The sequence below is a fragment of the Panthera onca genome, chromosome A2, assembly GCF_046562875.1.
Source record: "Panthera onca isolate mPanOnc1 chromosome A2, mPanOnc1 haplotype 2, whole genome shotgun sequence".
Taxonomy (NCBI): Eukaryota; Metazoa; Chordata; class Mammalia; order Carnivora; family Felidae; genus Panthera; species Panthera onca.
The window spans coordinates 167,674,538-167,690,981 of NC_138340.1; the positions used below are offsets into that span (position 1 = coordinate 167,674,538).

At 43.6% G+C, this 16,444-nt stretch overlaps 1 protein-coding gene across 2 annotated transcripts in view; it reads left to right on the forward strand.

Moving 5' to 3' along the window:
- Nucleotides 1-16,444, forward strand: part of UBE3C (ubiquitin protein ligase E3C) — a 121,448-nt gene that overhangs the window by 25,800 nt on the left and 79,204 nt on the right. For both annotated transcript variants that reach the window (XM_060633503.3, XM_060633504.3), the window contains exons 2-9: nt 633-686; nt 4,179-4,253; nt 4,715-4,861; nt 8,368-8,483; nt 8,890-9,047; nt 13,267-13,420; nt 13,835-14,055; nt 15,278-15,432. In XM_060633503.3, coding sequence (XP_060489486.1) covers nt 633-686; nt 4,179-4,253; nt 4,715-4,861; nt 8,368-8,483; nt 8,890-9,047; nt 13,267-13,420; nt 13,835-14,055; nt 15,278-15,432 — 1,080 coding nt within the window. The remainder of the gene's footprint in view (nt 1-632; nt 687-4,178; nt 4,254-4,714; nt 4,862-8,367; nt 8,484-8,889; nt 9,048-13,266; nt 13,421-13,834; nt 14,056-15,277; nt 15,433-16,444) is intronic.

A 16,444-nucleotide genomic window follows, 5' to 3' on the forward strand; every position in this document is an offset into this window, starting at 1 on the left:
AAACTGGAACACTTTGGGGGAGAGGAGAGTTGTCTTTACGTATTTTTATTTTATTAGGAATGTTTAACTTTCCCATTGATTGCTTTGGTTCCTTCTACATACCGAGTAATTTTGTTCAAAATTTAGTTTTACTTACGATGAAAAAAGATTTTTTTTAACATTCAGTAACAGGACAGAAATTGTTTTATCAAAATTTTTATTGAGATAATTGTACACTCATGTTCAGCTGTTAGGAATAATATAGAAAGGTCTCTTGTTTGCCTTGCCTGATTTCCCCTGGGAGTTATATTTTGCAAAACTAGTGTGATAATCACAACCAGGGTATTGACATTGATATAATGCATTGACATTATTCAGATATTTCTGGTTTCACTTGAAGTCTCTTGTGTGTGTAAAGAAATCAGAGTTCATTCCTGGAAAACTACTGTTAGTTAAAATACTAACTTTAATTAGATCTATCATCTGGCGGGAGGGAACCATTTACCCTCGTGCGCTCAGATTTCTCATTAAGTCAGGATGTTTGTATGATGCTTAGAATCCCTTTTGGGTCAAAACATTCTATAATTTTTGTATGAGAGCATTTTAGAATTTGAAAGTATAACCTTCTTTCTCTTTTCTCTTTTTGTGTTTAGGAAGAAAAGGCTTCTCTTTTACATCGTACTCAGGAAGAAAGAAGAAAGAGAGAGGTAAAAACAGTTTTATAATAATAGTCTCTTTAGAGAAACATTTTTCCATAGCATTTAAATAAGGGTTGATTTTGCTGTTATATATATGCATGGTATGCATATGCATATATACATATTTTTACGTCTATGAAACGTTAGAAACATTTCTGGATTTTTTGGATTTTATAATAAGTAATTTATTCTGGAACCACTGTGGAAAAGATGGACTACAAGGGCAGTTTCCAGAATACAGGGGGAAAACAGGCTTTTATAAAGTTCAGTTGCTTGCTTGTGATATGGTTTCCAGAAGATCTAGAAAGACTTAGTATATAACGCTCATCTTTTGCCAAGCAGAAGAAGCAAACTCACTGTGAAGGCAGTTACCATAACTCTTTGTGAAGAAGTAAAATAGATGAAAGGAGCTGTGACATTTGTTGTTTTATTCTTTCTTTTTTTAAATGTCTGTTTGTTTATTTTGAGAGAGAGTGCACGCACATGCGCACATGTGGAGGAGGGGCAGAGAGAGGGAGAGGGGATGATCCCAGGCAGCCTCGTGCTGTCAGCACAGAACCCGACACGGGGCCCGGTCCCACGAACCCTGAGGTCATGACCTCATGGCACCAAGAGTCAGATGCTTAACTGGCTGAGCCACCCAGGCGCCCCTTTTATTCTTTATTTTACATTTCATCTTTCTGGTGACAGTGGCTTTATTTTATTGGTTAATCAGCAATTATGGTATTTTAGGCCTATTTTTCTAGATTTTTATTTTGTTTTCTAATAATTCATTTGTTCCTTTAAGAAATACTAATTGAGAGCTTGTTACATTCCAGGGACTGCTCTGCCTACAGGGGACACAGGTAGTAAATAAGACCATGTTCTGGGCGCTTGGGATTCTCTCCCTCTCTCTGTCCCTCCCCCGCTCATCATGCACTTGCACGCTCTCTCTTCTCTCTCTCTCTCTCTCAAAAAACAAACAAACAAACAAAAAAGCTTAAAAAGGGCGGATAATGTTCTTGTGTGGTTATAGAACACAGAGATTCACCAAGCTATTGAGACGGTGCTGCGTGCTGTGAGTGAGGTAGAGTGATGTGATAATAACTGGGAAGGCCTGCTTTCGGGTAGGGCATTCAGGGAAGGACTCTCCGAGCTGGGTAGAGAGTTGAGCAGGATTCCTGAAGGAGGAAAAAGAAGCTCCTGTGGAAAGCTGGAGGAAGAACTTTCTTGGTGCAGGAAGCAGCAAATATGGAGACTTTCAGGTGGGGTTTCTCACCCTCAGCACCGTTGACATCTTGGACTCATTAATTCTTTGTTGTGGGCTTTATCCTGTACATCGAGGGGTGTGTAGCAGCCTCCAGGGCCTCTGTTCTACCCACTAGATGCCACAGCACTCCCTCCCTCTGGTTGAGATAACCAAAAATGTCTCCAGAAGTTACCAAATGTGGTAAAATTGCTCACAGTTGAAAATGACCATTTATTGGTTAATGTCTTTTATCTTTTCTGGAAAAGTCTCAGCTCTCGTCCCTTCCAATAGTGTTTTAGCTCCATTCTTCCTCTCCTCTTCTTGGACTCAGATTACTTATGTATTTGACCTTGGCCTTATCCCATACTCTTCTGTATATTTATCCTTTTGAATATTTCGGCTTTGGTTTGGGTATTTCTTCTGACCTAACTTCTAATTTACAGATTATCTCTTTATCAGTGTCTGATTGTCACATAATATCCATTAACCTGTGGATTTCAGATTTTTATTTTAGTTCTAGAATTTTCTTTGATTCTTTTAATTTTATGAACATTTTAATTTTAATTGTCTTTTAATTTCGTGAATATAACTGTAGATTGTTAAAGATAGTTTTTAAGCTCCAGTATTTGGATCACCTGTGGGTTTGTTGTTTGTCCTCTTGATTTTTAGTTCTTGTCTTTTGCCCGATTGTTTTGGTTGAATACTGACATTCTGTATTCCAAAATGAAGAGAGATCTACAGGCTCTTGATGATGATCTCTTCTTTCTGGAAAGCATTGCATTTTATTTTGGCCGGCAGTAGGGAGAGGGATGGGGCACCTGTAAATAATACAGAGTCGAGCTGATCTACGGCTGGTCTTCAGTCCTTGTCAGGATCCATCTGTTTCCAGTCCAGCTGAGATGCAGCCGTTAGGTCCCGGTCCCAGCCAGGACACTGGAATGTCACCGAGACTTCCTCCTCAGTGAACAACCGAATGCATAAAAATGGTTAGAAAACTCATGGGACGGTATATGGGTCTTTAATTAGGTGCTCTTAGAATCATCGTAGTAGTGAATAGAGTCCCAAACTAGGTTTAAGCTCAGGGCTTCCTTCGCTGTAACCACTTGAAGCTCGGAAAGCACGCTTGCGCGACCTGATTGGTCTTCTGGGTGAGTGTGTGTGTGCCTTTCAGGCCTGGCAGGTGGCACTCACCTGCCAGGTGGCACAGAAAGCATGAGACAGTGTCACGTGGTAAGATGGGCACAACTTTCAGTGTCACGCCCGAGTGTGAATCCTGACTCCCTTAGGTCTTTCGGCACCGGTGTCTTTATGGAAATTTCAGCTTCTGCATCGTGAAACCGGGAGTGACGTTCATCTAAGGTTGTCAGGCGTCTCGGGGTTGGCGCGTCGTAGACTTTCAAGCGGTGGTGGCTACGTTGCTTGCGATGACGATGTGAAAAAAAAATTTGTTTTGCTAGGTCACTGGAAATTTTCAAGACAGTCTTAGGTCAGTCAAAACTAGAGTTTCCGCTTTGAAATGAGAAAGTGACTTTTAAAATTGATGTTCGTGTCCGTTTTCCTTCCTGTATTGAAAACCGCAGTTGTTATCGGAAGTCTCACTGTGCTGGGAGGAGTGGAAGGTGGTGTCGCCATTTTGGCAAACAGTCCGGTAGCTCCTCACGTGCTAGTCCTGCTCGTGGGCGTGCACCCAAGAGAAACGTAACCGTGTCCACGCGAAACTTTGACATGAGTGTGTGCGGCCGCGATGTTCGCAGCAGCCCAGAGTGGGAACCGCCCGAGTGTCTCTCGGGCGGTAAATGGTAAACCGTGGGACGGCCGCACGATGAAATACCGTACGTACTGGCCGTAAAAAGCAGTGGAGTACCGACACGTGACGCGACACGGCTCAACCTTGAAAATGTCGTGCCAGGTGAACAAGGCCTGACACAAAAGGCCGCGCGTTGTCCGACTCCACGATAAGAAATGTCCGGAAGAGGCAATCCCGGGCAGACGGAAATTCGGTCAGTGGTTGCCGTGGATGTGGGGGGACCCGGGAGAGGGAACGAGAGACGAGTGCTAGTGGGAACAGGGGGTGTGGAGCGGCCGATGAAAGTATTCTCAAAGTAGATGGTGGTGGTAGTTGAACCTTGAAGATTTTAAAGACTGCTAAGCGGTACGCTTGAAAGATTGAATTTTGCGGTATGTAAATTCTGTAGTTGTTTTGTTTTTAAGTCTTTACTAGCTAAATGTCAATTCACTCCGACCAATTGTTCCTTCCTCCCTTCATCATGCAGGAGGAAAGGCGAAGATTGAAAAATGCAATAATCATACAGTCATTTATTCGAGGCTATCGAGACCGGAAACAGCAAGTAAGTTTGCTTTCAGGCTGAGAAAGAATTGGAAAGGCCTGCCAGAGTTTGTTTCAGATAGGGCCTCGGAGTCTTAGAAGTGGAATCGTTTTGTGGGGATTTGGGTACACCCGTTTCATGGCAGTTAATGTTGATAATAGCGTTTTCCCCAGAAATTAACCGTATTCGTTTATATTTACGTAAAGATTTACAGATAGGGGAGTGTTGAGGTGATTTTTAAATAATAAAAATGGAAACACGGGCTGCAGCTCAAGATCAAAGCGGAAGGAGGCGGCGGAAGACCATTTTAGGGGAGCGGAGGGTTTTTATTCCAGTCCAGGTTTTCTGGGTTTCGTTTCCCCCTTTCCCAAGAGCTGCCCCATCACGGCCCCCTCACTGCGCCCCCGCCGTGCAGACCCCAGGGCGCATGTGGACCGCGCCGCCCGCCCGTCACGCCCGTGTGTGGTTTGTCTCGTCTCCAGCACTCCATCCAGAGAAGCGCCTTTGACCGCTACGCCAGCGCCTCGCAGTCCGGTGGCACTCTCTCCGTTGCCAGTGGTCCCAACCTTACCCTTTTGGTGAGGCGGCTTCTGTTTTTCTACAAACAGAACGAAGACTCAAAACGTTTGGTGAGTGTTAACTGTGTTCTCACTTATCGTTATTTATGGATTTTCCGGTGTTGTTTTTTTAACGGGGCCAGATAACCCCGCAAAGGCGTATGTCTTTCTGAACTTCCCTCAGCCCGCCACGATAGGCCATCTTTGTGCTGTTGCGTTTCACCTCTTAGAGAGCGATAGAAATTTTCAGTAGTTTTTTTCATTTCTTTATTATGGAAAATGTCAAATATAAGAAAAAGTAGAATAATCTGGTGAGCCATCCTCCACGTACCCATTACTGAGCGTTGGTAGTCAGCAACACCTCTCTCACCCAGAGCCCCACGTACCTGTGCCTTCAGTCACTCTTGCGATGTGCACCTAAGTATCACAGCATGTTATCTGTAAATATTTTAAAGTGTATTTATTGGGGGAGGGGGCAGAGAGAGAGGGAGAGAGAATCCTAAGCAGGCTCCGTGCTGTCAGTGCGGAGCCAGACGCCAGGCTTGACTTCACAGATGGTGAGATCATGACCTGAACCTAAATCAGGAGTCCCAGACACTTAATGGACTGAGCCACCCCGGTGCCCCTGTAAATACTTTAATATGAATCTGTGACGTACAGGGCCTTGCTCTACTGGAGGGGTGGTGGGAGGGGGGATGGGCTAAATGGGGAAGGGGCATTAAGGAATCTACTCCTGAAATCATTGTTGCAGTAGATGCTAACTAATTTGGATGTAAATTAAAAAAAAAATTAAATTAAAAAAATTTTAAAAAACAATTAAAATCAAGTTAATTTCTAAAAAACAAATTCAGAATATAATTGTAGTACTTTAAAATTTTATAGCCTTCTGATGTAATCAGTGATGAGGAACAGTGTTGAAAAATACCTATGGATGCATAGATGAATAAACTTTTAAAAAATGTAACTTGTTACTGTGTTGTCTCTCAGGAAATATTAAGAGATTTCTGTGTACTCGTTCGGTTAGATACATATTTATTCTCGGAAATTCTTGTTTACTTGTAATAAAAATTTCAGATTATATTAAACGAGGTACACAATGAAAAGTCAGTCTTCCACACCCCAACCATACGTACTAGAAAATCCCCAGAGGAAATGTAAATACAGAGGACAAAGGGACACTTTATTGTGGATCTGGTGTTTGGTTTTAATTTTCTTTAATTATTCTGGAGTTAATAATTGCCTCACTTTTGTTTAATTTTCTTGGGGTCTCTTGATAAAGTCGTCTTCCACTTTTGACAGGACTATGATGCTTCTCAGTGTAATTTTCCGTGACTGAAGATGTCAGATAGTCTGATGCTTTGTTTTCCCCGGAGCTATTCTTGGCTTTCCGAAACCTTTGCCCCGGTTTGGATCCTTGGCTTCTCATTATCTTGGGAAAGTCATTCGCTTTGCTTCAGTTTTGGATCCTCCTTCCCGATCCCATTATCTTTTTGCTTTCTTGGTTTACTCCCTTCATATCCTCAGTTGACTTCCCAAGAAAGGGTGAATAAGGTGTTTTTAAAAGTTGACGCATCTGCGTTTAGGAAATGATAACAATAAGTTAGGCAAAGTAAGTGTTTAAAGTAGTGATGGTACAGCCTTTCGGATGCCGTTGGTACATTTGTCAAGGTTGTAAAATACAGTATCCGAACACAGTCCAGAGTGTTTAAGTGTCACTACTGCTTTGGGCTTTCTTATTTCATAGGCAACTTGAATCATAATTACTTGATTAATATATTTGCACCTTAGTCTGGAAGTTTCTATAATTGCCCTTGAGATTTTTCTAATGTTTAGTTACAGTACATGCTGTTTTTATTTGTTAGTAGACGGCACATAATTGAGAATGAACTGCGTGTCCGATTGGCAGAAAGTATTGTATCCTATTAGTTCCTGAGAAAAGACGGACAGGTTAGCTCCAGACACCTCGTGAAGAAAGCTTGTGTGTAGGCAAGTTCATACTTGGAATGGGTCACAGAAATGATTTTCCCGAAACTTAGGACACGCTCTTAGCTTGTTTTATAAAACGCTTTTGAGGGGCGCCTGCCTGGGTGGCTCAGTCGGTGAAGCGTCTGACTTCAGCTCAGGTCGTGATCTCGCGGTTTGTGAGTCCGAGCCGCATGTCGGGCTATCTGCTGTAAGCACGGAGCCCGCTTCGGATCCTCTGTCCCCCTCTCTTTCTGTCCCTCCCCCACTTGCATGTTCTCTCTCTCTCTCTCTCTCAAAACTGAACATTAAAAAAAAAAATGCTTTTGGGCGCCTGGGTGGCTCAGTCGGTTAAGCATCCGACTTCAGCTCAGGTCACGATCTCGCGGTCCATGAGTTCGAGCCCCACGTCGGGCTCTGTGCTGACTGCTCAGAGCCCGGAGCCCGTTTCCGATTCTGTGTCTCCCTCTCTTTCTGACCTTCCCCCGTTCATGCTCTGTCTCTCTCTGTCTCAAAAATAAATAAACGTTAAAAAAAAAATTAAAAAAAAAAGCTTTTGCGTGAATATTTTGTCTGATAACAATTTTATATGAAATAAGTGTTCCCGTCAGAGGAGAAACGCCTTAAAGAGAACAGGCAGAGGGAAGGTTATGTGGCACATTGATAAGTAGCCACATTTAAGAAGCCGTCTTAATTTTAACTCGTTCTAATGGGTCTCATGAAGTGAACAAAAAACAGTTTTATGAAAATGTGGCAGAGAAAGTAGAAGAGATTCCTTGTTAAGTCCTGAGTTTTCGAAATCATTTCTGGTAGCCACACCCATAGTAGGTAGGCCTCCGGGATGCAAGTCAGACAGAAATCGAACTCAGCATCCGCGGAGTTCACTGACCAGTCGTCGTGTCCAGGAGACTGGGCAGTTCTGGCCACATCCCTGACTTTTTTCCCCCCCAACTCTACTGAGGTATAGTTGACAAGTAAAGTTGTAGGATAGGTAAAGGGTACACCATGATGATTGGACGAATGTCGACATTGTGAAAGGATCTCTCCTTTCTCCGTCGCCTGGCATCCTACATGGGAATAGTGGGGCCCTGTGATTGCCTTTCCTACCCAAATTTCATGGACGTAGGGAAGGGGAATATCCAAAAGGAAAGGATGCTGGAGACACAGAGGCAAAAAGTAAAAAGTAGAAACTGATATCCTTATGTACATTATGATTAATACTATAGTTCTCATTTATTTTTCCCTGTGGATTGCTGATTGTTGCAAATGAACTGTTTTTATTTCAGATTCAGATGAGTCTTTTTGTTAATGTTTGTTGATTCATTTTTTGAGAGAGAGAGAGGCAGACACAGAATCCGAAGCAGGCTCCAGGCTCTGAGCTGTCAGCACAGAGCCCGACGTGCGACTCGCACTCACGAACCTCGAGATCGTGACCTGAGCCGAAGTCGGGTGCTCAACCGACTGAGCTGCCCAGGCGTCCCTAGAAGATTTACTTTTTATCATGTTTGATTAAGTATCTCCTTAGCAATTCAGGAAATTTGGAGTGTTATGCAGTGCAGTAAACAGTGAGCTTTTATGGATTGAGAGTGACCTATACATATGTTTTGCTGTTTCAGATATGGATGTATCAGAACTTAATTAAACACAGCTCTCTGTTTGTCCAGCAGTTGGATGGATCTGAGAGACTTACATGCTTATTTCAAATAAAGAGATTGATGAGCCTCTGCTGCAGGTAAATCCCATCTAGTCCGCTCCTTGCTACAGGTGTGCCATGTCTTGAAGGCGTCTTTGAAGATGATAGGCACTGGGAGAGATCCAGGCATCGTAAGAATCCTACACGATGCTTGCGATCGTTGATTTTTTTCGTCCGTCTCTCCCTTTGTGATTGTGCATTTTTCCTCTCCGTGAACCCAATGCCGCCGTGCTGTTTGGCACATAATAAGCACTGCAAAAAAATGTGAGTGACAGAACGTGTGATTATTTTCCTGTCTACCTTTGAGTCCTGCCTCTGTTCAGAGACACCCGCTGGTAGAGCAGAGTGGTTCAGGCCTTACTGTAGTGAGCGAGAGTAATTGAAGGGGGCTCAGGGTGACATTCGCCATCCAGTACACGTGTGAAGACTTTTTTCTTTTTTACAGGTTATTGCAGAACTGTAATGACGACAGTTTGAATGTTGCACTTCCAATGAGAATGCTTGAGGTGTTTTCGTCTGAGAATACTTACTTGCCTGTTTTACGAGACGCCAGCTACGTGGTGTCCATAATTGAACAGATTTTGCACTACATGATTCAAAATGGTAAGTAGCAGCTAGGCTCAGGGCTGTGGGTTGGCGTTACCGTGCGAGTGCGCGCAATGGGGTGCTCTATGCGGCTTGCGCACGGGCTCTAGACCCCCACGTGGGACGGACCGGGCGCCGTGCCCTACCGGGGGTGTGCACCGCTGAGGGGTGTGTGCCCGATTTGTCCTGGGCTCCACCCGCCCCGAACACCTGGATATGCCCACTGGCTATGTAAAGCGGGCTTTGCACTGGCCTGCTGCTTGGAAATGAAGCAAACGGATGCAGGCTGTCGGAAACCTCTCCGGGTCCTCCCACAGCCGGTCCTCCCGCGTCCTGAGCTGGTAGGAGCGGCGGTGCCGCGAGTCCGTGAGCTCTGGCAGCGGGAAGCCTGTCTCAGGAAAAAGCACACTTGGTCTTCATGTCAGTTCAGTGGAGGAGAGTTAAAGATACTTCGTTGGTTTGGATTTTCTTACTGACCGGGTGTGAGAGCTTTTATGTCCCGACACCCTTCTGAACGTGCCTGTCATGTGACATACAATGACCTGGGTCTGAAATTCTTGTGCAGACACATCAGTGACTCTGTTTCGGAGAAAGACTATGAAACACCCATGGTTTCTAAGGCTTTTATGACAAATGAAGCGGGGTGTGAAACACACATTTAAAAATCTGGTTCCCAGTGTTCTCACAGGTCAAACCCTTCAGGGTGTGGACTTCAGAGGTTTTAGTGGTAAGAGGAGCCATAGGTGATTCTGGAATGCAGTAGTCACTGATGAAAACATAAATAAGTTTCCTTTTGTTTTTTGGAGGTGATGGGTTAATCTAGGCTAAATCTAGCTAGTTGAATCCTCAGTAAAAAACTGTAAACATTAAGTTACTTATGTAACTTAACTTACTGTTTGGTTTAAAAACAGTAACCTTACTGTTTGGTTTAAACCTTACTGTTTGGTTTAAAAAGAAAGAAAGAAACCCTACTTCATTTGTTGAAAAGTTAGGGAGTCAACTAAAAGTAATTGAAATTTGTGCAATTTGATCTTTGAAAAAACAACTTAATGGTAATTAGAAATGGTCCTTTGTACCAGTCGATGCATTATTATGCATGTTGACTTAAGGCTAAGCAGTCAGTGAGAATCTTTAGTTTTCGTGTTTTCCAAAAGTATAAAGAAGATAACTAAGACTGCATTATTTTGTGTCGAGAACCCAAGTCTCGCACCGAAACCGCCACTTCGAGCTTCTGGCATCTTCTGTTGTAAAGGCACTTTGTTGTTTTGATAAATTACTTCCTGACTTTTTTTTTCTTTAATTGCTGAACTACAGCTAACCTACAGTTACATTAGTTTCAGGTGCAACAGTTCTGTACAAGCGTCAGTGCTCGCCACGATAAGGGCGATCGCCAGCCGTCACCACGCGGCATTTCTGTTCCCTGTGCTCCGCTTTTCGCCTCTGTGACTTCTTTATTTAACTGGAAGTTCGTACCTCTTACTTCCATTCACCTGATTCTCCCTCACAGTATTAGTCTATAAAATTTTGGCGTTATTTATTAATTATAGTTTCTATTATACGTTACGAGCTGTGACTTAACGTGAAGCTTTTTAACAAACGCAGCTGAACTTAGTTCTCTAGTCACGCTGTCAGCTAATCTCTTCAATACTCACTTAGATTGATGTTGATACATTAATGCTCCAATATTTAAAAAAATTTTCTTGACGTGGTGTTTTTTAAAATTCTTGATAGATTCCCTATGCTGTACTTCTTTAAATCTCTGTGACTGACTTATTTTATGACTGGAAAATTGTATCTCTTAATCCCCTTAATCTCTTTCACGCACTTAGATCTTTCAGTTTCATAGCAGAGGAGCTTCAAGCTTCCCTGTTTCACTAGTGATCAAAACATACGAGGTTTGAAATGGGCGTAGTTACAAAGTAGTTCTAAAGAGGGCGGCCCCGCCGGCTCAGCTGGTAGAGCAGGTGACTCTTGATGTTGCGGTTGTGAGTTCGAGCCTCATGTTGAATGTAGAGATTACTTAAAATCTTCAAAAAAAAAAAAAAAGTACGTCTAAAGATAGAGTACGGAGTAGTCAGTGTTAATGGTCATAAGGTCATAACTCAAGTACAGATCTATGTAGGACTGTTTTCATAAAGTAAACCAAGCAAATGGATTTTATTTTATTTTATTTTATTTTATTTTATTTTATTTTATTTTACTTTATTTTATTTTTTGAGAGGGAGAGCACAGGAAGTGAGGGGGGGAGGAAGAGAGAGGGAGAGGGAGAGAGAGAATCTTAGACTGTATACCCAGTGCGAAGATGGATGCAAAAACCTAACTTTTGCAGGGCTCGATCTCATGACAGTGAAATCGTGACCTGAGTCATACGCTTAACTGTCTGAGCCACCCAGGCGCCCCAGATTGTGTTTTTAATGTGCACCACCAAACGTGTCTGGACAATATTGAGATGTTCACGATCTACACCTGAAGATTGTCCCTATCGCTTTATAAAAAAGTGACAAATACATATAAAGACTGAATGATTTGGATCATTGGTGATACCAGAGTTGATGTTTACTGCACCCAGAAATCCCATCAGAAGTTTAGAAAGGTCATAAAAGTTGTTACTTCTGAGTAAATGCTCTGGTGCCTATATTACTGTCTCCAAAGGTGTCATTTCCTCTAAAAGGAACCTGAGAGTCCCTGGGGGAAAGATGAATCTGGAGGTGCTCCTGGCGAACGTTGGAGCTCAGGGCCCCCCTCCCACAGGTCACTCCGTTGCCCAAAGATAGGACGTTCTGAGAGTCATTGAGTCACTCCGTTGCCCAAAGATAGGACGTTTTGAGAGTCATTGAGTCACTCCGTTGCCCAAAGATAGGACGTTTTGAGAGTCATTGAGGTAATGACTGCAGTGGATTGAAATAACACCAACGTACTCAAGTCTGTGAGTACATGTGGTTCAGAAGTCACAAAACCAGCTACATACTTGGAGGATGCTTAAGAGGCAGAGAAAAACCATCATAATATATGGGCCTTAATTGGATCCTGATTCAAACGAACGAGTTAAATAAGATTTTAGTATGAGAAAGTTGGAGATTTGAACACCCATTAGATACTTATGATAGCAAGGAATGACTATTAATTTGTTTTAGCTGTCGTAATGATATTTTTTAAATGTTTATTCTGAGAGAGAGAGAGAGAGAGGGAGGCACAGAAAATCCCAAGCAGGCTGCACGCCCAGCATGGAACCTGATAAAGGCTTGATCTCACAACTGTGAGATCATGACCTGAACCGAAATCGAGTTGGATACTTAACTGACTGAGCCACCGAGGCTCCCCTGTCATAATGGTATTTTTAAGAAAAATGAAGTCCTTTGATGATATACTAAAATAATTATATTTTAGATTTGCTTCCCAGTGAGTGGAGGAGTGGGTGATGGGCTATAGTTGACAATTATTGATGGAGGGTGATGGGTACATGGAGTTTATATGCCATTTCAAGCTGCTTATGTAATTAACTTTTTCCTGAATAAAAAGTTCAGGAGGCACCTAGGTGGCTCAGTCAGTGATGCATGTGACTCTTGATCTTGGGGGTGAGTTCGTGCCCCATGTTGGGTGTAGTGATTACTTAAAAAAATGTTAAACTTTAAAAAAAAAAGGAGCCAATAGCTGAGCTATTAAAAAGTTGAGGGGTGGCTGGGTGGCTCAGTGGGTTAAGCGTCTGACTCTTGATTTTGGCTTGGGTCATGATCCCATGGTTTTGAGATCAAGGCCTGCATCAGGCTTTGGGTCAGGCTTCGAGCTGGGCAGGGACCCTGCTTAAGATTCTATCTCTTCCGGGGCACTGGGTGGCTCAGTTGGTTAAGTGTCCGACTTCGGTTCAGGTCCTGATCTCACAGCTCATGATTTCAAGCCCCGCGTCAGGCTCTGTGCTGACGGCTGAGAGCCTGGAGCCTGCTTCAGATTCTGTGTCTCTCTCTCTCTCTGCCCCTCTCCCGTTCATGCTCTCTCTGAAAAATAAGTAAAATATTAAAAAAAAAAAAAAAAGATTCTCTGTCTTCCTCTCTCTCTCTCTGTTCCTCCCCCGCTTGCACAAATGCTGTCTCTCTCCCTCTCCGTCTCTAAAAAAAACAGTTGAAGAATTAACTTAAATTTGGACATATATTTATCAAAAGCATTTAAAAATTGACGCTTTTTTCCCTCTCTTTATGATGAAGGTACCAAATTTTAAATATGTGCTTTTCCTTTCTTTTAGGGTATTATAGATCTCTCTATTTGTTAATTAACAGCAAGCTTCCATCAAGTATTGAATATTCTGATATATCTCGAGTTCCTATAGCAAAAACTTTGCTAGAGAATGTTCTGAAACCATTGCACTTTACTTACAACTCGTGTCCTGAAGGTGCAAGGTGAGAATGGAATAATTTATGGATTTTGTAAGGTCACAAGTTCTGTATCTAATGATAGCTTTTACGTAGTATGCTGTTTTACATAAAGATTTGAAAGTCAAATTTTTACTTTATTAATGTGACTCAGTTTAAAAAAAAATTACCATCTGTTGGGCCTGTGCCCTAACATAAATTTATAATTCTGATGACCTGGTCATTTTCCTGCCTCTGAGCAGCTATTGAAAGATTGAAAGACGCAGCAGAGTTTTCTCAGTAGGGAAGGCACGAAATCGGTTAAGTAAATTTCATGGCGACCTAGTTGGTTTTGGATGTTCAGCTTCGTTTAATTTAGAAGAAAATATTTGGAAAGTTGGTTTTCATCAGTGATTTTATGAATAACATGTTTTGACGAAAGCTTCCATTTTCCTTTTTCAGGCAACAAGTTTTTACAGCCTTCACCGAGGCGTTTTTGGTGGCACCTTTTACAGATCAGATTTTTCACTTCATCATTCCGGCCTTAGCAGACGCGCAGACTGTTTTCCCGTACGAGCCCTTTCTGAGTGCACTGTTGTCGCCGGAGAGCAGGTGTCCCGAGACGGGGGGAGGGGCGCCGTGGCTCTTCTTCTTTGTCCTCACTGTCGGCGAGACTTACCTGGGTATGAGATACAGCGTAGGTTTTACCTGACCTCACGTGTATGTAGTGCCAGCAGACCAGTCACACGAAGGGAATCCAGGGGCGGGTGTGTGTTGTCAAGAAGGCCTCTGGGGCGGAATTTCCTGGAAGAGCGTATTTGCTGAAGGTCTGTAGCTTGGACAGTGTCCCTGGGGAAAATTTCCAGGCACAGGAGAAAGACTGATTCAGGGGCGCCTGGCTGGCGTCGTCGGTGGAGCCTGTGACTCTCGATCTGGGGGTTGTGAGTTCAAGCCCCATGTTGACTGTAGACGTTATTTTAAAATCTTTGAAGGGCTCCTGGGGGGCTCAGTTGGTCGAGCATCCAGGTCACGATCTCACAGTTCATGGGCTCGAGCCCCAAGTCAGGCTCTGCACTGACAATGCGCAGCCTGCTTGGGATTCGCTTTCTCCCTCTCTGCCTCTCAAAATAAATAAACTTCGGGGCGCCTGGGTGGCTCAGTCGGTTGAGTGTCCGACTTCGGCTCGGGTCGTGATTTCACAGCTCGTGGGTTCGAGCCCCGTGTCGGGCTCTGTGCCGACGGCTCGGAGCCCGGAGCCTGGAGCCTGTGTCTCCCTCTCTCTCTGCCCCTAACCCACTTGCATTCTGTCTCTGTCTCTCTCAAAAATAAACAGTAAGAAACAATTAAAAATAAATAGACTTAAAAAAAATACAGTCTTTAAAAAAAATGTCTGATTCAGATACATGTTATGAGGCCACACAGACTAAAAAGAATTTTAAAGTTGAGGGAGAACTGGGGCGCCTGGGAGGCTCAGTCGGTTCAGCGTCCGACTTCAGCTCAGGTCACGATCTCGCAGTTCGTGGGTTCGAGCCCAGCATTGGACAGCTCGGAGCCCGGAGCCCGCTTCGGATTCCGTGTCTCCCTCTCTCTCTGCCCCTCCCCTGCTCGCACTCTGTCTCTCTCTGTATCAAAAAGAAATAAAAACATGAAAACAAAAGTCGAGGGAGAGCTGTGAGCACAGGGATGTTATCCCATTCATGCCAAACTTCCTGATAGGTGCCTCTTCTGGAATTATAGCACCTTTTTCGGAGGTATTTGAACACATACATCTATACCTGAATTACTAGAATTTTAATACGTTCTGGTCACAAATGTCTCTCTGAGTGTAAGAAGAATGATACCTGAGTTTTCTAGTTTATTTTTGCTTGCTTTTAACAAAACGTTACTGTCGGCTGTTTTGCAAAGGGACCCTCTCTGAGGAAGGACTGCTGGTGTACCTGCGGGTGCTCCAGAGCTCGCTGTCTCGGCTGCCGGCGTCGCCGGCCGGCACAAGCTGTCAGGACCCGGCCAGCGACTCGGAGGACGAGAGTGAAGAGGCGGACAAGCAGCCGAGCGCTCCGGTAAGCTCCCGGGGGCTGCGTCGGAGACCACTCCCCCTCATTTCCAGCTCACTCGTAGCTTTGTGTCCGTCCTTCTTCTTAGTGCGTGACTCCTGCACTGAAGCATTCTTGTAAAACCTTCCCGCTGCAGAAAAAGTCCCTTCCCCTCCACTGCCGCCCTGTCCTTCCCGAGGTCACCGTCCCGGCCATTAGGGAGTGAGGATAGTTCTTCCACACCTTCTCCTGCGTACAAGTCCGTGTGGGGTTTTCATGCAAAGTAGGCCATGCTGTGCCTTAACTTGTTACTTAGGAGATATTTCCTAGAGCTGAAATTGTTGCATTGAAAGGTTAAGTTCCTAGTTTTCAGGAAGGGCATTTACTGTGCACCAAGCACTGTTTTATTTGTAAGAATTTTTTTATAGCAGCTTTATGGAGATACACTTTACCATAAAATTTACCCTTTTAAAAAAATGATGTGCAGTTCAGTGATTTCTCAGTATATTAACCTAAGTGCAGCCACCACCACTCTGATAGAGCATTTTCATGGTCTGCTCAGAAGCCCGGCCCGTCAGCAGCCGCTGCCCCTCACCCTTCGCCCAACCCCAAGGGGAAGAAAAAGGTTAAGTTCTCCCTTACCCTGTCTCGTGAACGCCAAGTCACGTCTCCCGTTAATTTTTGCCAGTTTTGTGGATGGCAAGCGTTACGATTTATTTGAAAGTGAATTGCGAGTGTGTCATCACATGCAGTGTAAGTCCTTTTCTCCTGTTTCTTACTCAGCATGATCTGCAGTGTCTTTCCAAGGAATAAAAAGCTTCGCATGATACACATAATTTATGTCTTCAGTGATATATCTGCTGCTGGCCTCTTTTGCTCTTCTTACAGAATTGAAATAACTTGAGATATGGCTGTAATAGGTTTAAATTAAACGTTGTATTTTTTTGTCAGGGAATTTCCTGTTGATTAATACCAAATGGAATCCCAGGACGAATATACTGAGGAGTGGTTGGGTTTTCCAGGGGAAGTCAGTGAAAGG